The sequence below is a fragment of the Oryza sativa genome, chromosome 1 (assembly GCF_034140825.1).
Source record: "Oryza sativa Japonica Group chromosome 1, ASM3414082v1".
NCBI classification, from domain to species: Eukaryota; Viridiplantae; Streptophyta; class Magnoliopsida; order Poales; family Poaceae; genus Oryza; species Oryza sativa.
In genome coordinates, this window is record NC_089035.1 from 23054788 (window position 1) to 23076658 (window position 21871).

At 47.7% G+C, this 21871-nt stretch overlaps 2 protein-coding genes across 3 annotated transcripts; one reads left to right on the forward strand and one right to left on the reverse strand.

Moving 5' to 3' along the window:
- Window positions 1–6319: 6319 nt before the first annotated feature.
- Window positions 6320–8073, forward strand: LOC4324194 (1-aminocyclopropane-1-carboxylate oxidase 1). The gene is made up of 2 exons (XM_015776710.3): window positions 6320–6573; window positions 6863–8073. The coding sequence occupies exons 1-2, from the start codon at window positions 6466–6468 to the stop codon at window positions 7691–7693; spliced, it is 939 nt and encodes a 312-aa protein (XP_015632196.1). The 5' UTR covers window positions 6320–6465; the 3' UTR covers window positions 7694–8073.
- Window positions 8074–11202: 3129 nt separating this feature from the next.
- On the reverse strand, window positions 11203–17658 carry LOC4324195 (uncharacterized). 2 transcript variants are annotated; one of them, XM_015765868.3, is made up of 4 exons: window positions 16898–17658; window positions 16748–16803; window positions 15796–16641; window positions 11203–12435 (listed from the first exon to the last, which is right to left on the reverse strand). In XM_015765868.3, the coding sequence occupies exons 1-4, from the start codon at window positions 17307–17309 to the stop codon at window positions 11410–11412; spliced, it is 2340 nt and encodes a 779-aa protein (XP_015621354.1). In that variant the 5' UTR covers window positions 17310–17658; the 3' UTR covers window positions 11203–11409. The 2 variants fall into 2 exon arrangements, with proteins under 2 accessions (XP_015621354.1, XP_015621353.1); XM_015765867.3 differs by having other exon boundaries at window positions 16748–16806.
- Between the last annotated feature and the right edge of the window lie 4213 nt (window positions 17659–21871).

The following is a 21871-nucleotide window of genomic DNA, read 5'->3' on the forward strand; positions in this document are numbered from 1 at the left end:
AATGGATCGTCCCGGATCCCTCCTCCCTTCTACTAGGCCTGGACCTCCTTTTATACCTCAAGGGGTTACCACATGGGCCCAAAAATCTAGCTCCGGTGGAGAAGTGTTTTTGCATTAAATGCATGTCTTGTCTCTTGACTTGGGAAGCAAGCGCACGTCATCTTGATGATGGGGCCTGTCAAATCTTGCCGCCTGACATGAGGGGTGCCCATGTCAGCTGCTTTTAATGGGTGAAGACTTCTGAGCTCCTATTACACCGGGAAACGGGAGCCTAGCTTTGACCAGGGCGGGAGGACCGACTCCGGCTGGGATAAGAGGATGAGAACCTCTCACCATCACTGGTGGAGAAGTGCTTTTTAGTCCCGGTTTGTAACCCCCCTATAGTCCCGGTTTGAAAACCGGGACTACCAATCCGGGACTAAAGATCGCTATCTTTAGTCCCGGGTGAAAAAACCGGGACTAAAGATCGATCTTTAGTCCCGGTTGATGACACCAACCAGGACTATAGTCCCGGTTGGTGTCATCAACCGGGACTAAAGAGAGGGTAGCGGCAGTCCATCAGCTAGTCCTTTTTTCTTTTTTATTTTCTCCCGAATCGAGTGGTATGCATATCATCAAATCAAACCCCAAATCCACATCACAACTCCACAGCACGATTCACAGATTCACCACAAATTCATTCACAATATCCATTCACATATTCATTCACAACATCACAAATATATTCACAATATTGATTCAAAGGTTCATTGACAACATCGAGTCACATACTCATTCACAACATCACAGATTCATTCACAATATCGATTCATAGATTCATTCACAGATCAAAACATCCAAACCACAAATTAAAAAAAATCAAAAAAAAATCGACTCACCGGCCGGCCTCCCATCCCGCCGCCGGCCGGCCACCCATCTCGCCGCTTCCCCTCCGGCCGGATCTGGGGGAGGGGAGGGCGAGGCCGCCGGCGACCGGCCTCCATCCCGCCGGCCCGCGCCGGGCCGCCGCCGGCCGTCCTCCATCCCGCCGCTTCCCCTCTGGCCGGATCTGGAGGAGGGGAGGGCGAGGCTGCCGGCGACCGGCCTCCATCCCGCCGGCCCACGCCGGGCCGCCGCCGCCCGTCCTCCATCCCGCTGGCCCGCGCCCGGCCGCAATCCCGCCGCCGCCAGACGGCCGCCGCCAGCCCCAGCCCGCACCTGGCTGCCGCCAGCCCGCGCCCGGCCGCCTCCATCCCGCCACCGCCGGCCGGCCGCTGCCAGCCCGCGCCCATCCCCCATCCCGCCGCCGTCGGCTGCCTCTGCAAGAGGAAGAGGGGGAGGGGAGGAGGAGAGGGGGTGAGAGAAGAGGAAGGGGAGAGGATGAAGATAAGGAAGGAGAAGAAAAAGAGATAAGGATGGGCTACGCATGCGCTTGTGCGTGGGCTGGTGCGTACGCTTTATTCCCGGTTGATATTATCAACCGGGACTAAAGATCCTATCTTTAGTCCCGGTTGGTGTTACCAACCGGGAGTAAAGAGGGATCTTTACTCCCGGTTGGTAACACCAACCGGGACTAAAGATCCCAGGGATCTTTACTCCCGGTTGATAATATCAACCGGGACTAAAGATCCTATCTTTAGTCCCGGTTGGTGTTACCAACCGGGACTAAAGATATCGGGGGGCCTGACAAGGCTTGACAGATTTAGAACCGGGACTAAAGATCATTTTTAGTCCCGGTTGGTAACACCAACCGAGACTAAAGATCAAATATGCCCGCTGTAGCCACCAACCGGGACTAAAGATCATCTTTAGTCCCGGTTTTTAGTGGAACCGAGACTATTGTGGATTTCGGGCGACCGACCAAAGATGGTTTCTCCACCAGTGCATCATTATTTGATGGGACATGTTAGGCTGCACGCCGCCTGACACACGAGCAGTACGCACAGGCGCACTACCCAGTCCCATCGGTGATTCGACCGGTCACAGACCGGTTGAGTACACTGCACGCCACATTAAATGCGGCGTGGCGCGACCGCTTGGGTCGCCATAAATGCGGGTAGGTGGGCACCTGTAAGCGGACACCTAACCCACCGTACGTGGTGACCTAGAGAGGGGGTCGGGGGAGCCCGACCCCTAGTCACGGGAGGGGGCGGCTGCCGCCCGACCTCGGGCCCGATCCCCCCTCGGGGGAGGGCCACGAGGCATTGGGGGCAGTCTCCTCCGACTAGTCTTTGGGAAAGAGTAGCCGCCACCTCACGTCGGGCCTGACTCCCCTTGGGGGAGGGCCACGTGGCATTGGGGGGCAGCCTCCTCCCTCTAAATATGATACCCTCAGACCCATATCACCGACAAGTCTTATTTAAAAGGAAATGTTCAAATATAGGTGAGACTTGAAGTACCTTTAACGATAAAACAAGTCACGGCAAAACAAATAATACTTATATAACTTTTAAAATAAGATGAATGGTTAAACGTAGGTTAAAAAACTAACAGTATTATACATTTCAAAACGAAGGGAGTATCGTATTAGAAAAGATCCTTCTATCATTCACCTCATTTATTCGTGACAATATAAAATACGCATGGCTTTACAATACAAGTATGCAATTGGCTGAGCTTCTTCCAGGCACTGGAATTGTCATCTGCCATGGAAAATGTGTCTTTGAAGGTCATGGTTCATTTTAAACGGTACGTTTTACATAGAGAAAAAATAGGACCAAACCTTACAACACACAATTAATTAGAAAAGAACTAGAAAAAAAATGCTACTACAGCAACACACCACCAATTAAACTAAACTACGAAGGCAGTGATAACAAAAAAGCGTAGCACAACACTCATCAAACGTTGTGCACTGTACGAACAAGCAATAAACTATAAGAAAACAAGACTCCTGCACACTGGCAAAGACGCGACGTTATCATCATCACACCATCACCCTCGCGATCTGGTGACTCCGACTTCACCAGGAAACACTAACACAAAGGCAACAACCTAGTCCGCGCCAAAGCATAACTTAAAAGGGTTCATGTCATCGTTGCCAAATATCATGCCCTGTCGATGCCGCAGCTCCGACTTCACTACCACCAATCTTGTTGATGCACAGTCGAGCTAGATTGACGAGCCTTGCAGACAAAAAGCTTAAAGCCCCACACTAGAGCGAGACACGGCTAATGAAGTCTGACTTGGATCATCATTGTCAATCCAACTGTTGGTTTAAGAGAAATTGAGTTTTCACATAAGCGTTTGTCGTACTGTTTTTTTAGGCTGACGGTCAGACCACCAAGTGACCTATGGTCAGACCGACGCTAGTAGGTCGGATAGACCGCTAGACGTGTGTTCCATTGGTTTTTTTTAGGTTGGTATGTGTTTTGATCTATCAAGATTCGATTATTTGACTTCCATTGATGTAATCTATCATCACCCACCCCAAATTTGTTAGGCTTGGTTATTTATGTTCGATCCTATAAAAGGGCTATAAAGGTTAATAGGTACTGTTATCGCTTTTCTCCGCAAACACGAAATCACCTAAAGATTTACGGAGGGGTGACCGTCCTATGTTGCATTTGCACTGAATTGCAGTCGTGGGCGCCTTAGCATTAGGCCGGAGTACGTGCTGCAGCCGCGCCGTGCGTACAGGCCGGGAACGCAATATGTGTTACTCGCAAGCAAAATTCCCCGAGAGACCGCGAAATCAATCTCCAGGCCGTTAGCGCCACATGATATGATATGCAGCTCCACATATTAAACTAGTATTTGACTGACTCGCTCGATCTCTGATCGATCCGTCCCTCTGCCACATGCAGAGAGATCATATCGATACCGATGTAGTTGCACTTGCACACTTGGCCGGCCGGTTATTACGGTTAATCATTCTTCCGTGTCAGCATTATTGCTTGATTATAGGAGTAGTTTAGTTTCTTCACCTGAGGTTGCTTGCATTGGATCCACCAGAAAATATCTCGCCTAGATCGGATTGTCAGGGTCAGTTCATTGGATTTGGATTTAACTGCTTTCCCTCGATCGAGACTTGAGATGATCATATGCTCACGCACTAGAAACGATATAGTACTATTACTGTTAGAGCAGTACAATAGCAGGCTATAAGTCATCTGTAAACATATTTTAAGCAGATAAATGAGGAGACAGAAGGGCAGCGGGTTACAGATTTGTAGCCAGCTGTAGCACGGACTCCAAGACGCAGCGTGTGTATGACAGGTGGGACCAGATATTAATAGTGTAGTATGTAACTATTGTATGAATAAGCTACTAGATTGACTATAAATAAATTGGAGTCAATAATGGGCTATATTATTAAACTTGCTCTTATAGTGATTGGATTCGGTTCTAAGCACGATAGATCCTATACATGCATCGATCCATTTCCATGCATATATTCCATCCCCATACCGGTGGGGGGACAAACCTCCGCGCCGTTGTTCCAAACCAAAACCAAGCAACCAAAACCGCCAAAGCTTAACCCGCTCCGGATCTTCTCTACCGCCTCCTCCACCTTCTACTTCACTCTTCCCGATCTCAATAAATACAAATCATCTAACAATGCTGCTCACTAACACATAAACCTGAGAAACGTAAGGAGATTTTTCGGTTAGCTCCACAGGGTGGTTAGTCAGGGTTTATTTGGTTTGGAGCCTACTTTTACAACCAAAATCTTGGTATTACCAAAATATTGGTAAATTTTAGCACTACCAAATTGAGTAGTATTCAATTTAAATTATTGTGGATAGAATTTGATAGCAAACTAAACATACACATGCTATTATTGAAGTTATCAAAATTTTGGTAGGGTAATAAATTGGAATCAAATCAAACCGGCCCTCAGTCTGAATTCGAAATATTACCCCTTCTTTTTATTGATATTATGTTTTTTTCATGATATTCTTTTTTTTACTAACACGTACTATTCTCGAGTCCACATATATCTACATGTAGTACATGTATGGCAGAGGATCTCGACGTACGCGACGCGGACGGCCACACGGACGCCCACGCGGGATCCTCGCGATGCCGACGCTGCTGCAAGTTGGCTGCAGCAGCACTGTTGCATTTTGTACCTCCAACGTCACGGCCTTTGCTGCAGCAGGAAATTCCCCAAGTGTCGCTGCCTGTGTATCCAAGCAAGCGGCGGGGCCGGGGACGATCCTCCAGCTAGTGGCCTGGTGGATGGTGAGATGGTGACTATACTAGACTGGTCATCGCGGTCCAACCGTCCAAGGCATGTGCAGCTGATGTGCATGCACTACCGCTACCGATAATGCTAGTTACTCCTCCATCAAAAAACATAGCAACTTTTATTTGGATAGGACGTATCCTAGTACTATGAATCTGGACAAGCTCCTGCCCAAATCCATAGTAAGCTCCTGCCCAAATCCATAGTACTAAGATACGTCACATCCAAGCAAAAGTTACTATGTTTTGGAACGAAGTGAGTAGTCCAAAAAAAAAAAAACTTAGGCCCTATTTAGTTTCCACACACAAATTTTACACTGTCACATCGAACATTTAAACACTTGCATGAAGTATTAAATATAGGCTAAAAAAAGAACAAATTGTATAGATTGCGACTAATTTGCGAGATGAATCTTTTAAGTCTAATTCCTCCATGATTTCACAATGTGGTGCTACAGTAAACATTTGCTAATGACGGATTAATTAGGTTTAATAAATTCGTCTCGTGGTTTACTGACGGATTCTATAATTAGTTTTTTATTAGTGCCCGAACACCCCATGCGACGCCCTATATAATACCCAATTTGACACGCCAAAACTTTACACCCCCAGATACGAGATATGATCCATAGTACAACGAATCTCCGTCTCAAAAATACTTCAACTAGGGGCCTGTTCGGCAGGCAAATTGCTGCGGCTGTGGCTGCGCACAGTGTGTGAAGCACTGTTTGTGCCGGCGCAGCCGCAGCGCGGGCAGCCGAACAGGCCCTAGGAGGGGATGTGACCGACCCCTCCTAATACAACAAAGACAAATAAAAGTTATTTAGAATTATTGTATTAGAAGGGATCACATGCATCGTCATAGATTAATTTTTTTCCAGACTGAGGGAGTACTACAGTAAAATTGGATAATCTAAAAAAATTTTAGATTAATATAGTAATCTAAAATTGGATAATCCTACGAATCTGGATAAACTTCTATTCAGCTTTGTTTCTATAAATCTAGATAAAATTCTATTCAAATTTATAATATTACGAATGTGTCTCGTTTAATACTGATTACTATATTTTCAGGATGAATAAAAATATTAGTAGAAATCTTCTATACTATCCGGCATGGCAGAATGGTTGATTGTCTCCTATAAATAGGAGCCCAGCTGCATGCCACATAGCCACTCGCTCATCGGAAGCAAATCATCTTCCTAGTGCATACAAGTTAGCTCATCATCAGCACTAGTACAGTACTACTAGACAGTTGTACGTACAAGTAGAAGTAGCTACCCAACCTTGGGAGAGATGGAGATTCCAGTGATTGATCTCAAGGGGCTCGCCGGCGGCGACGAAGAAAGGGAGCGCACCATGGCCCAGCTCCACGAGGCCTGTAAGGACTGGGGCTTCTTCTGGGTACGTGACAACACTTCAGAGATTATTTGAGAGTGGAACAGTTTTGAGCACCACTGTTTTTTTAGCAATGCAAAATCGAACAGGTCTAAATGTAACATGTTAGCAAAGTACTTGAAATTATAAATGTAGTAGTACAACTTTGATGCTAAATAATTAGATTATATTTTTTTTAAAAAAAACTGTTGGTCAGATTTTGATTCTTCAAATGTGAAAACTGACAAATGTGTACCTCTATGTTGGCTGTCGCAAAATTAATTCTGCTTCGGTGAAATGCTCGCTACGAATGCAGGTGGAAAACCATGGCGTGGAGGCGGCGTTAATGGAGGAGGTGAAGAGCTTCGTGTACCGCCATTACGACGAGCACCTGGAGAAGAAATTCTACGCCTCCGACCTCGCCAAGAACCTCCACCTGAACAAGGACGACGGCGACGTCCTCGTCGACGGCGGCGACCTCGCCGACCAGGCCGACTGGGAGGCCACCTACTTCATCCAGCACCGCCCCAAGAACACCGCCGCCGACTTCCCGGACATCCCGCCGGCGGCGAGGGAGTCCCTGGACGCGTACATCGCGCAGGCGGTGTCCCTCGCCGAGCTGCTCGCCGGCTGCATCAGCACCAACCTGGGCCTCGCCGGCGCCGCCGGCGTCGTGGACGCCTTCGCGCCGCCGTTCGTCGGCACCAAGTTCGCCATGTACCCACCGTGCCCGCGCCCGGACCTCGTCTGGGGCCTCCGCGCCCACACCGACGCCGGCGGCATCATCCTGCTCCTCCAGGACGACGCCGTCGGCGGGCTCGAGTTCCACCGCGGCGGCCGCGAGTGGGTCCCCGTCGGCCCGACCCGGCGCGGCCGGCTGTTCGTCAACATCGGCGACCAGGTGGAGGTGCTCAGCGGCGGCGCCTACAAGAGCGTCGTGCACCGCGTCGCCGCCGGCGCCGAGGGCCGCCGCCTGTCCGTCGCCACGTTCTACAACCCCGGGCCCGACGCCGTGATCGCGCCGGCGACGGCGGCGGCGCCGTACCCCGGGCCGTACAGGTACGGCGACTACCTGGACTACTACCAGGGCACCAAGTTCGGCGACAAGACCGCTAGGTTCCAGGCCGTCAAGAAGCTCTTCAGCTGATTAAGCACTTGGGGATTATATTTTGTTGTGATGTGATTAAAATCGCGTGCGCTAATCGGGGTTTGTAACTTTGTATACTTGTTTGGTTTGAATCAATCGTCGTGTAGTACGCAGGGTTCCCCAAATAACCGTGTTAGGTGGGATTAACGTCACTTATGGTTGGGTGGTTATCACGGTAACTATGTGGTTACCGTGAGATATATCGTGGTTTCGAAAAGTATAATAATCGTGTGATAATCATATGGTTTCTGTAAACATGGTAGTACGTGGTTTTGTGATGGTTCTGGGATGAGAGTACAGTAGTAGACTAGTAGTAGCTAATGTGTTGGTGTTGTATACTTGTTTGGTTTGAATCAATTGTCGTGTAGGACTTAGGGTTCTCCCAACTGTTTTGGGTGGGATTATTGTCACCCCACGGTTTAACGGTTATTGTAGTAATCCAGTGGTTACCGTGAAAACCGTATAGTTACCACGAGATATATCTTTGGTTTCGAAAATTGCGCAGATAATCATACGGTTCTGTAAACCTGATAGTACGTGGTGTTGTGATGAGAGTACAGTAGTAGCTAATGTGTTGGTGTTGTTAATGACTAGTGCATCCTATCAGTTGAATAATCGTGTGTAGGCACCAACATATAGTCTTTGTACATGTTCAGTTGTTCAATTCTTGTCTGTCTTATGTTTTCTCATGCGGTCTCTCACAGTCTCAAGAAACTTGTTTGTCTTTGAGCCGACCGTCCATGCCTAGTGAACGCAAAAATCATTTCGTCGGTGTATAATACTCCCTTCATCGTGTAATATTTGACGTTGCAGTTCATTTTAAAAGGAGTCTAAAGGAGTGTTCGTTCTAGTGAGTTAGGGTGAGAGAGCACATCGTAGTCCGCGCACGCGCTTCCCAAACTACTAAACGACGTGTTTTTGGCAAAAAAATTCTATAGGAAAGTTACTTTAAAAAATTATATTAATCTATTTTTGAAATTTAAAATGGTTTATACTCAATTAATCATGTGCTAATGGCTCACCTCGTTTTGCGTATCTTTTCAATCTTCTCGATCCCTGATCCCTCAAACTCACCCTAGAAATGTTTGACGCTGCAATACAATCAGAAAAACCGTTTCCATCTTTACCCCTCTGTTCGACGGCGGCAGTCGCCTTCCTCGCCGAAGACGGCGCGGAGAAGCAGGGGATGGCGGCAGCGGGCGCGGGACGACTTCGGGAGCACCACCAGCGTGAAGAGCGGCAGCTCCGAGATTGAGCCGCTCCATCTCCGCCGCGTGCTCCGCCGACGCCTTCTCCACCTGCTCCCTCACGGCCCCGCCGACGTGGGACGCACCACGACGGGAAGCACCGGCGCAACAGAGGAAGACGCCGACGACGCGGCGGAGAAGGCCGACGAGCCCCGGGCGGCGGCGTGGCGGCACATGTGGCGGATGAAGTAGTGGATGGAGACGGACGCCACCATCTCGCCCCATGTCCTCCACCTCCGTTGTCGGCCACCATCGGCACCCTCCTCTCCGGCGACGGCGGCGGAATCACAGCCGAAGATGACATCAATTCCTCCGGTTCTTGAATCTCCTCCTCTCTTGCTGTGTTCTTGCGTTCTTGGTGGTGAGGAGGAAGGTGAGCTAGCTTGGCGGCTGCACTTGTCTGTGGCTTATAAATAAGGTTTTTGGCATGATTTATTCAGCACACAGTGGATGCCCTTGGTCCTTGCTCATCTTTGCTGTTGTCAGGGAATTCAGCACACACTTGCCCTGAGAATGATAGTTGTCTGCTTCGATAAAGCTGCAACCTAAGGTTTCAGCAAGGAGTGCTGCTACTGTCCTGCGAATTCACCCCCAACAAAGGTCTGAAGAACTCATCATCTCACAACCAACCTACATTTCCCTTTTTCATTTCTGAACTTCTCAGCTCAGGGGCAAACAATGGACGACCCTTAACATGATGATGGTGAATGATCAAGTCGTGCTGGATTAAATTAGAAAGCTAAGTCCAGGTTATGGATCGGCCCAAGAATTGTAGGCCTAATTTGGGCTCCTTGCCATCGTTCGTCGGTTACTTTGTCAGGCCCATGCCAGCGGGTCGACGAACTCTTGTTTACCTTGGTACTTCCTCTCTCACCTAGTCGTTTTTTTTAAACAACCCACACATGACAGTACAACATTTGATACAACAATAAAAATTTTACAAGTCTACGGTTTTAGGAAGCTATAGCCAGGGAAAAAAAACAATCACAACGTGCGCCTATAACTAGATCCCGCTATTGAAGAAACATGAACACGATATGCCTAAGGGAATGAATCTTCTAAACGGCGCCTTCAGGAAGGATATAGCACCGAAAGTGACACCATTGCCCTCCCTGGGTAGTTACAACATAGTTTTCACCTAAAGAAATCCATCAGGTAAGGCAGGGAAGATCACTCAACAATACCTCGAGGGGAAAGCCGCGGCTACAAGCGTCGCCATTGCTGACCTGAAGAGGCTCGGCTCTCGCCCATATCTATCTACCCTATGTGTCGAGGTCGCCTGTTGAAAATAGAAGCCACCATCAACTGTGCCACGCCAACCAACTGTGGTTGGCCGTCGCCCGCGCTGCACTATTCCTACCACCGTGTCGACTTCCCGCAAGCCTCCTGCCACGCATGGCCTGTCGCGCATCGCCGACCGCGCCGCACTGGCCATTGCCGCCCTAGGGTGTTGCTCCAACGCCACCGCCTTCCTAGCTTGTCAGTTGCCACACGACTTGCTGATGGCTAGCTCTGGTGGCGGCGAGGCCAGGGGTGGGGGTGTTTTGGGCAAGTGGTGGCTAGGGTTTTCGCCACCCGGTAGCCCACGCAGGTGGGTGTTGGGTTTGGGTCGTACATAAGTAGTTGAGTTAATTTTAATTGTATCGCCTAGGCGTAAAACCAGATATAATGTATGCCTCATCTTTATAGAAACAACGTAAATATAGTTAAACTAAAAAGGCAGTATCGAAACCGGTTTTAGCTGCTCTAATATTGGAAGTATTGAAACCGTATTGCTACAGGACACACTTGCATGCTAATATTGAAAGTCGATGCTTACTTGAGGGACGTAACTACAAACACAACGGTGTAATCGGATTATAAATTGGATGAGTAATTTAAGAGAAAATTTTATTTCAAGCATAGATGATAGGAATATTTCCCCTACTTGCTCAATGGATTAATAGCAACTAAAACTTCTAAAGTACTAGCACGTGGATGTCTCTGATCAAGACTAATTGGAGAGGTACCGTTTCTGTTTACCTTTCCACCGGCCCACTTAATATTACAGGCTGTGGAAACTTAATGATGGGCCAGTTCTGGTGGGCCGGTGGATTTCAGGCATTCATCCATACCAAATTTACCAATCCAAACTTGTCCATTGCCCTCTCCAATCCTAAATCCCTAACGATTTTACTATACGTTTGTCCACAAATAATTAATTTATGGGAAAATTGGTCGATTTATTTAGAGTTGGATGTGTGCTGAGAAATACTACTTAGGTAGACCAAATCCTAACGCATCATTTTCTTCACCAATCCAAGATCAAAAGTCACAAACCCTTCTAACATCCAGTATTAATTACCAGTTCGTACACGCATAAACACAAGCAGGGGAAAAAGAAAAAAAAACTTGCATTATATCCCATCTCGCATATGCAGCAGGTTTCTGTTAATCTGTAAATACTTCAGTAATAGTAGTAGTGGTTAATTAAGCATTGCTCTGCAGCTGATGCATGCGATTATCCCTTGCACCCGCGAACATCGACGCGGGGCTTCTCAGCTCCTCCGACCGCCGCCTCAGCTCCCGCTTCTCCGGCGACGCGCGGGGCCCGTCGCCGCCGACATTGCCTGCGCCGGCGCCGGGGTGGTAAGGCCGGAGCGCGTGGTACCGGCTCGGCGCCTCCCGCCCGTACGACGACGCGCCGACGTCGCTCCTCGCCCGCGCCGTCTCCGCCTCCAGCAGCCTCGACGCGGCCGCGGCGGCCGTCTCGCCGGCGGCGCCGCCGGTGCTGCGGGCGTGCGTGGAGCCCGCCGTCGTGACGCTGCTCAGCGGCGTCCGCTCGCACGACGACAGCGGCGTGCTCTCGTACGAGTCGTCGTCGTCCAGCACGTCGTGGCTGGACAGCCACTGCAGCGCCTTCTCCAGGTGCTCGTCCCGCGGTGGCTCCGCCTCCGCCGCCGCCGACTGCTTCCTGCTGCTCCTCCGGTCGCCGCGGCCGTGCCCCTTCTTGCTGGTCGGGAGCAGCTTCTTGATGTTCCCCAAGAACTTGAGCTTGTTGCCACGTCTCGACGGCGACTCGGCCCCCGCAGCTGCGGCGGCCATCGCCACCGCCGTGCTCGGGCTCCGCGGCGCCTCGTCGACGACGACGTCGCCGTTCGGTCTTCGCTGCTCGAAGTCGTCGCCGTCGCCGTCGCCGTAGACGGACTCGTGGAGCGGGGAGAAGATGGAGGGGTCGAAGCCGTCGAGGCCATGGGTGCCGTACTTGAGCATGAGCTCCTTGGCCTTCTCGCTGGACCGGAAGCTCATGCTCTTGCTCAGGTCCCTCGCCGAAATCCGGCCGGCGCCGTCGTCGCCGTCGTGGGTGCGCAGCTCGTAGCGGAGGCAGGCGTTGACCCACTTGAGGTAGACGAGCTCCTCGACGTGGGCGCAGTGGTCGGCGTGCAGCTGCTCGATCTGCCGCGTCAGCCTCTCGTTGGTCTCTCTCAGGTATTTTGCCTCCTTAACCACGTCCTCCTACGTGAAAAAAAAAGAAGAAAAAAAGACATGAGCTTTGGTGTCATTTTAAAAGGATAGCCATGATTGAGTACTATTTTAGAGCATCTCCAAGAGAGAATGGCTAGATGACATTCTAGCAAATTTAGGAGGAAAAAGCACTCTAACAGACTCTATCCAGCTGGCCAAGCCATCTAGCTGGCCAAATTGGCTCCTTAGCTAGCTAAATTTGGCCATCCTGCCTGCCTAGCCAAACCAGTTGCTAGTGGTGGGCCCCACATTGCTCCCCCCACCCCAATCTCTCCTCTCTCTTTGACTTCAATGGTGCGGCGCGCGGGCACCGACGAGCAGAGCTCCGATGAGAGACGGCCACCGCAGCAGGACGCTGGGCCGAGAAGCGGCGGGCTCTCGCAGGATGTGGCCGCCTCCATCCCCGCGCCGCGCTCCAGTCGTCCTCTGCCGCCCGCACCGCTCCCGCCGGCGCCGCCTTCATCCCCATCCCTCTTGCGCTGCTCCCCCGGCAGAAGCGTTGCCGCCTTCGCTCCCGGCCGGCCACATCCGGCACTACCGCCTCAGCTCTCGGCACTTCGCCGGCCGCGAGAGGGCCGCCGCGGAGAGGTGGATCGGGGGCGGCATGTCGGCGCGAGATTCGTAGAGGACGCGGTGGCGGAGGCGAGTGGTAGGAGGAGGAGGAGGAGGGGAGAGTCCCCGCCTCCCCTCGCCGCAGCCGCCGGCCTTCGCTCGCCGTAGCCCGCCTCCGCTTGCTGCACCCGCCGCCTCTGCTCGCCGCAGTCGCCACCGCAGCCAACTGCCTCCGCTCGCAGCAGCCCACCGGCGCGGCGCCGCCTCCGCTCGCCGCAGCCGCCACCGCCGCAGTCCACCGCCCCCGCCGCCTCCGCTCGCTGCAGCCCGCCTCCCCGCCGCCGCCGCTTATTGCACCGCCATCCGCCGTCGTTGCATCGGAGAGGGTGTGGGGAGGAGGTCGGCAGTAGTATGGGTGGGGAAAATGGGGGTGGAAGAGGAGGAAGAAGGGTAGTAGAGATTGACAAATGGGTCTCATTTGTAATAGACTTGTAATAGAGGGTAGATAGAGAGGCTGTTGGAGCGAGCAACGACTTTGACTTGCTAAATCAAATGATGGATAGCTGGCCATATGGATGTTTAGAGAGTCTATTTTAGAGAGGCCATACTGGTGTTTTGTTGGAGAGTTTGGCTTGAAATTGACAGTTGCAAAAGGCAGTGTATCACCAAGTTCTTGGAAAAATTGTGTGTGTAGCAAGGGAAACGACATATTTGTAAATGAAAAGTAATTGGCTGATAAGCATAAGCATATGCGAAAAGATGAGGTCCCAAAAGTTTGCAGAGCGCGGATGTTCTATTTGTTCTAAAAGGTGGCATATTTGCGTTGTTTTTTTCCCCAACAGTGGCACCAGTTCTATATTTTTTTTACCAATAAACTAGAATTACCTTTTTTTTTCTCTCTAGAGTTACTCGTATTTTCTTATTAGGAAAAAAAGGCAAGCTAGCTTGAGGTACCTCGTCAAATGGTAACAAGGAATTCATGAAAATCATAACAAGGAGCTCCATCGTTTGCTCTTCACCTTATCAACCACATCTAACAATTAAATTTCAAATCTTATTTTACGGTTGATTTTGATGTTTTTTACTGTAGTTTATTTTCGGTATTGGTTTTTCAGTCGCTAATTAATGCTACAGCTTGTAATCTAATAATGTAGGCGAAAAGATGGGGTTTATTTTTTTAGGCGGTTTTCCAAAAGATTTTACAACTTGAAATATATGATCTGGCATTTGCAATATACTTCCTCCAATGTTTAAGACAAGATTCGATATTGCTTAAAAAAAATCCGAGAAATAATACTCATGCTTAGTTTTTAAACAAAATAAATTATATACGTTGGTTGACCTTACCATTACACTTATTGAGTTAATACTTATCTTTTAATATAAAAATAAAGTTTTAATCAAATTTTATCATAAACATCAAGTATTTATCTTGGGGATTATCAGTTTGAGCATAGCATTAATAAATGAAATCAGGAAGAAAACAATAATCCCATTTAGCTAAGCAACACAAATTCAGAATAGAAAAAAAAATGAAAATAAAACAATCTGATTGATTTAACAAACGGAAATCCAGGATAGTTAAAAAAAAAAGAGGTTGGGTGAAAGAATCAAATTTGCTTCTTACAAGAGTAGATGACTAAATGTTCCTGCTTGGATCATAGGGCATGTTGATACTTTGCTAATCTTATCCTTACCAAAATTTTAGCAATGGCAAGAATTAGTAGTTACTACCAATTATTTTGGTAAAAAATAGCTAGATTCTTGTTTGGTTACTGCCAAAATGTGTTTCCATATATGGGCCTAATTCAACTAAGCCAAATAATTTGGTATGCCAATTTTTTTTGCCTACCAACCAATTGAAGGACTGATATGTTTGGTATAGTAACCAAATTATAGTAACCAAATTAAAAAACCATAACATAAACTAATCGCTTACCTTGTTGTTTAATTGTGTCACGCTATTGTCTGAATAAGTTAGTAACAAGCAATAATTCAATCGCTGAAGGTTCTAAGCTCTAACCATGAGTCGATGACCTTAGCATCAAGGATGTCGAAGGCTAATTCGCTAAAACAACCTTACAACCTTTGAGTTAAATTAAAGCTGTGATAGTGACATTATCAAAGGAATACTTGGCACAATTTTCAGCCCCTACTTTTATTCCAAACCAAAAGGAGACGACGAAGGCCATTTTGCCACAAAATTGCAAAAGTCATAAACAAGTAAGACTGTATTTGTTTCAGCTTAAAATTATTATAACCTAGATTATTGAGCCAGATTACTATAAACTGGATTATAAGTTGTTAGCTAATTTTTTTCTTTGAATTATTAGCTGTTTGTTAGCTGTTAGCCACCTAATAATCTAAAAATATTCCTTTAAAGTGGATTACCATATTATACTAATATGGTTTATAGATTGTAGTAATCTATTATAAAACTATCTGTTTATTTCAGCCTACTTCTAATAATCTAGATTATAATAATAACTTACGCTTAATAATTTAAATTATTACTTCAAACCATTCATAAGTCAAGAGCTATATTTTCAATCATAAAAAAATATCCAGATAACTAAATTATTGCATTTACTTGTTCTTCAAATAATATATCTTTTAGTTGGTTTATTATTATTTTCATCACTTGTCAAAAGCTGTAAACACTCATCATCATTAACATTCCAAGACATAATTCTACACAAGAAAAATATATCAATCCTAAATGCAAAAAAAAAAAAATTGAGAGAGATTGCATCAGAGTAAAAAAAAATGTAAAAATAAAAACAAGAGGAGTTCAGTTACCTCGATAACGAGATTAACCGTGGAGGCTGTCTGCTCTGCCTCCTGCAGCCTCAGCGCGAGCTCCATGTTCTCCTCCTCCAGCCCGGCGTTCGCCGCCCGCAGCGCCGCCGCCTCCGCCGCCATCGCCGCCTCCCTCTCCTCGACGTTCTTCTCCAGCTCCGCCATCCTCCGCCGCGCCGCCTCCGCCTCCGCTGCCAGGGCGCCCTCCCTCTCGGCGCCGTCCTTCTCCATCCCGGCCACCCTGTCCCGGAGCGCCGCGGCCTCCGCCGCCGCGGCGACCTCCCTCTCCGCGCCGCTCCTCTCCAGCGCGCTCGCCCTGGCACGGAGCGCCGCCGCCTCGCGCGCGGCCTCCTCCCGCTCGCGCTCCACGCGCGCCCTGAGCTCTGCCAGCTTCTCCCTGGCGCGCGCCAGCTTGCCGCGGACGGCGTCGAGCTCCGACGCCCGCGCCTCCTCCAGGCGACGGTTCTCCTCCCGCAGCGAGGCGGCCTTCAGCTCCAGCATCCGCGCCTCCACGGCGGCTGCGGCGGCGGCGCGGCGATCGAGCTCACGCGCCGTGGCGTCCTGCTCCCGGAGCTCGTCGAGCTCCGCCTGCCGCAGCTGCAGCCGCTGCTCCCGCTCCATGAGCGACAGCCAGAGCTCCTTCAGCCTCTCCACCTCCTCATCCTCCTCCTCCTCCCGCTCTTTCTTCTCCGATCGGTCGCCGCCGCCGCCGCCACCGCCGGCGTTTGCTCCGGCGGCCATGTCGTCGTCAGCGGCGGGAGGCATCACGACTCTCGCCACGATCTCCGGCTCGTCGTCCCCGGCTCCGACGGACGCGCCGTGAATCACGGTCTCCAAACATTCCTCCTTTCACACCGAAGAATCAATCACACCTCAAATTCATTCCTTCCGAAAATTCAGGAAAAATTTCCACTGATCAAGAACTGATGAAATTCGTAAGATCGCAACTTACATTCGACGAAAGAATCCGGAGACCATCATCCGGTGTAGGCAGAGCACGAGGCCTAGCTGCTACAGACAAAACAAAAAATCATCATCACAAAACAAACCAAACACCACAAGAGCAAGCTAGAAAAGAAAAATCCAAGAAACGAAACCTTACAAGAATTCAGCGGCGACAGGTCACGCTTCCGCAGCCGGAGAGGACGGCGAGGCTGCTGCGGCTGCCGCCGGTGATCGGACGCGTACGTCGCGACGAGGTAGACGGCGAAAGCTGAGGCGAGGGCGGCGACGCCCGCCGCCGTCTCGCCCTCGCCGCCACCCTCCGCCACCGCCATGGACGCCCCCTGGCTGCTCCAACCGAGGAGATGGCCGAGCAGAGCGGAGACAGGGAGGCCGAGCAGGGCACGGTCAAGGCCGAGCTTGCCGGGATCAAACTGGAGGGAGAATCTCAGGCCGCCGTCTTCTCCTCCATTGCTCTTCTCGCCGTCTTCCATCCTCTCAAGCCACCATTTGCACTGCTCCCCAATTCCCCATGACCACCAGGGCCCTTGTGGCACTGGGGATGGCCCCATGGGGTATATATGCCAAATATACCAATTTTTGGTCAAACAAAGAAAAAAAAAAGAGGAGATTTGGTTCAACAAGGAAAATTGTTTTTTTTCTTGAAAGAAACAAAGAATTGGTTCAACAAGCAAAAAAAAACTTTTTTGAAAAGAAACAAGAGGAATTGGTGCAAGAAGGAAAACTAGTTTTATTTTTCTTTTAAAAAAAAGAGTAAAATACAGAGAATTGATGCAAGAAGGAAATTGAGGATTTTAAAGATTATGTTCCTAGATAGATGGATGGGTGATAGCTAAAGAGAAGAAAGCATCAAAGAGAGAGCCCCACAAAGGCCACTAAAAGGGGCAAGAAAAGGCAGAGGCCAATGTCTCTTTGAGCCTCCAACTCTTGAATTCTTGAATACTTCTTCCTTGCTTCCTATTGATGATAGCTCTCTTCAGCATTTAATTATTTGAGTTGAAAACTGAAGAAGAGAAAAGGAGGCACACACTTCATCCTGGGCTTGCATCACCCTTTATGTACACTCCTATGACATGGAGACTTGTACTACTTGGAAAATGGGTTGTTGTATGACGTGGAATAATCAGCAAGTTTCTCTGAATTACCTGCTATCTGAAAAAAAAAAGTTTGTGCGTTCTTTTTAGACGGTGCAGAATAGGACAAATGGTGTAGGTGGCTTCATCAGATATGAGTGCGTCATCACCATGTTAGTTAGTATCAACGAGAGGGGGTTGTGATACTGTGGGACTCAAAACCATGTCCTGCTCTGGTGGATTATAAAAACCAGAGGTGAAAATTTTATTCTACTGCTACTAATTAAACCATGCTTGGGCAGATACCTACTTAGTCAATATTTGATCGTCACTGCTAAGTAAGAACTCTATTATTGTGGCTGCATGATCGGTGTTGATCCATGTAATTGCATGCGTAAGCTTGTTAATTAGGTTTACATTATCATTTTGCTCATCTGTGTTCTGGACCTATGGATATCATAGGTTGTTTAGTACTAAGTTATTACACTGCTAATGCAAAAGATGCAAAATCACATGAATAAGACCCCTGGAATATAATACCAATATTCCCTTGCGATCACGACAGTTCAATCCCACTTGAAAAACGAGGGCATCTTTGGCTGGATTTTTCACATTTTGGTCCTTTTGAAAAACTTATTTCGCAAATAGACCCCTGAAAAAACTTATCCCAGAAATGGTCCTTTTTGGGGCGCCAGAGTGGCTGGCGCCGTCATCCAATGGGACGTCGCCAGCCTCTCTGGCGCCGTCCTCCTGCCACCGTGGCACACGCGAACCGACGTGGCAGGAGGAGGGCGCCAGCATGGCTGGTGCCGCCGCCTCCATTCCTGTTTCCCTATATAGAGTTGCAACAGTGTCATTTTTATTTTATTTTTTCGGATGTTTTTTCACACTCAGGATCACGATACAACCAACCACAAAAAAAATTTAAACTCAAACTACCACTTAGCTAAGTCTGAAAATATCTAGCATACCACTTAGTCTACTTTGCACCTTCAATAAAATTAGACCATAACTCTTTTAGTAAAACCCTTTGATCAGCATGTTAAACATAATGCACTCTACCACTATATGAAATTACTTAATCTAATTTAAAATATAACCACATAAAATGACATATAAGTTAAACAGTACATAGAGATGTAATTTTTTTATTTTTATTTCATTTTTTGATATTTTTTTCACACTTAGGAGAACATAGGAACCAACCGTATAAAAAATAAACTCAAACGGACAAAATATGTGACATGTAGAATTTTCCAAAACTCTACCGAAATAGACAAAATATGTCATCTATTAAAATAGGTATAACTTTTTCATACGGACTCGGAATCAGGCAAATAATATATGCACGGACATCTACAGAAAAAGTTACATCCGATTCTCCCCCGCTTTGCCGGGTTCGGTGATATTAAAACCTCCAAATTCCGCTTGCAAGATTGTGTTTTCGAGGAGAGAAGTTTTTCGGTGGAGCTTTGGAAAATTCCATATGCCACATATTTCGTCCGTTTGAGTTTATTTTTTACATGGTTGGTTTCTGTGAGTTCCTAAGTGTGAAAAAAAATATCAAAAAAATAAAATAAAAATAAAAAAGTTGCACATCTCTCTCCTCTGCACTAGTCCGGAGAGAGGAGAGGAGAGGAAAAATTCTACATGTCACATATTACGTTCATTTGAGTTCAATTTTTCTATGGTTGGTTCTTGTGTGTCCCTAAGCGTGAAAAAAATATCAAACAAATAAAACAAAAATAAAAAATTTCGGGGGGGGGGGGGGGCGCCAGCCACTCTGGCGCATTCCCCCTAGCCACCTCAGCATCGCCCCGCCACGTCGGCAGGGGGACGGCGCCAAAGAGGCTGGCGCCGTCCTGTTGAACAACGGCGCCAGCCACTCTGGTGCCCCAAAAAGAACCATTTTTGGGATAAGTTTTTCTAGGGGTCTACTTGCGAAATAAGTTTTTCAAAAGGACCAAAATGTGAAAAATCCAGGCATCTTTGGTTCCTAATCCCTCCGTTTTGACCCCCACACGAGGGCCATATAATCCTGTGGGCTTTAGCAGTTTGCCGCTTCTCCCGTTCATCAGCAAATTCAGAGCAAGAAGAGTTAAAGAGGAGATTAAATCCACTCAAAGCTCGTGCATGTCTGCTTATTGACTATGGGCACTTAATTAAACGCACATGAGCTAGCTACACGACGAGACATGATCTGTTTAGTTGGTCGTGCTGAAATTAAACATCACCTGAACCTAGCCTGACAGTGCTTGGATTCCGTCCATGATTTATGCAGAAGTTTTTCCCTTGACCGTTGCTGCAGCCAAAGATTCGTGCTACGTTCATTCTTGGCTCGAGTAGAGTTCATTACTACTAGTACGACATTACCAACAGCACACGGACTTAATTTGTCCCAGGATGGCGCCGGTGGTTTTGAGTACGTGAGATCAGTTCTTTTCTTCCTTTGTTTTTTTTTCTAGTTTTTGGGTGTCAATGCATCCACTATAACTGTGTTTGAGAGGAGACAATAGAAGATTGAGAAGATACGTAAAATAAGACTAGTCTTTAACACATGATCAATTGAGTATTAATTATTTTTAACTTAAAAATATATTAATATAATTTTTTAAACAACTTTTCTGTAGAATATTTTTGTGAAAAATGTACCGTTTAGCAGTTTAAGAAGCGTGTGCGCAGATTTCTTTTTCACAATAAATCTTTTTCTATCTTTGAACGCAGCCAACATCTCCAAAGCGCTTTTCCAAAGTTGTAGGGTAGAGACAAGAGGAAGCTACGGCTATATGTGCGTCTTTTGTGGCCGTATTCATGTGACCTTTTTTTCCTCCTCCCCGGCCCAAGTAGGAACGGAATACATGGCCTTCTTTTCCTCGTCGATGGCCACCGCCAACGTGAGGGGCACGTGACACACGGCCGTTGTTGCCTAGATGCCCATGATTTGATATGATTTTGTGTGTGCCTGCCATACTGCAATGCTATAGCATATGATGCGTGGCACTGAAAGCTACGAAAAGCACGAGCGGTATACGAGCAAGTTTAATAGTATAGCCTATTATCAGCTCCAATTCATTTATAGCCAATCCAATAAACAATTCATATAATAGTTGCTTACTATACTATTAATATATGCTCCCACCTGTTATACACATATCGTGTCTTGGAGTCCGCGCTGCAGCTGGCTACATATCTGTAACCCGCTTCTCTTCTCTCTCATATTTTATCTTATTAAAATATGTTTATAGCTGGCTAATAGTACCTGCTCTACGTGTTCTTCGATAGGAGAAAAAAAAAAGAGAGGAAAAGATGTAAAAAGGCTATGAATATGATTACGATGGCAGCCCGAATTGTGGCTCCAGATTTTAAAACGGAAGATTTTCTTGACTTTAAAATCGATTTGGAAAAAGGAAAAGAGAAGATGCGTGTGACCATCTCCATTTGGGCCCCTTTAAAGTTTACCCCAAACAGGGCAGAGATTTGATCGTTTTTATATTGGGCCGAGAATTAGCTTTGCAAAGGAAGAGCCTAATTTGCTCGGATGCCTCGATGCTAGAGAAAGTTTTAGACCCATCAAAAGTATAGTGGGGCTCCAACATCACATGTCACACTGGCTGGCCCAGGGTGGATCTGTGCTTAGAACATCTGGGCCTTCGGACCTATGCATTGGTTTATTAACCCTTATAAATTTTCATTTTTTTTACTTAAAAGCAATGTGACAAAATTGAAGAGGAATAAGTTCATTTTAGATCCCTTGGGTACGAGTTCGATTGTTGTACTTGAACCGCAATAATAGATAGAATGGATCCCTCAACTATCAAAGCCGGTGCAATATTAGTTCCATGGCAATATAGCGGGTGGTTTTGTATATTGTGGCAATTTGACCCGAGTCAACAGTGTTGAATCAGCATGGGCCCCACATGTAAGGGCCTCTTCACTCTTCACCACTCTCTCTTCACTTGGACAGGGAGGGCGTCCATGTCGGTAAGGAGGGCGATAAAGGGGGGGGGGGCGGGGGCAAACCAGAACCGACGTCGATGTGC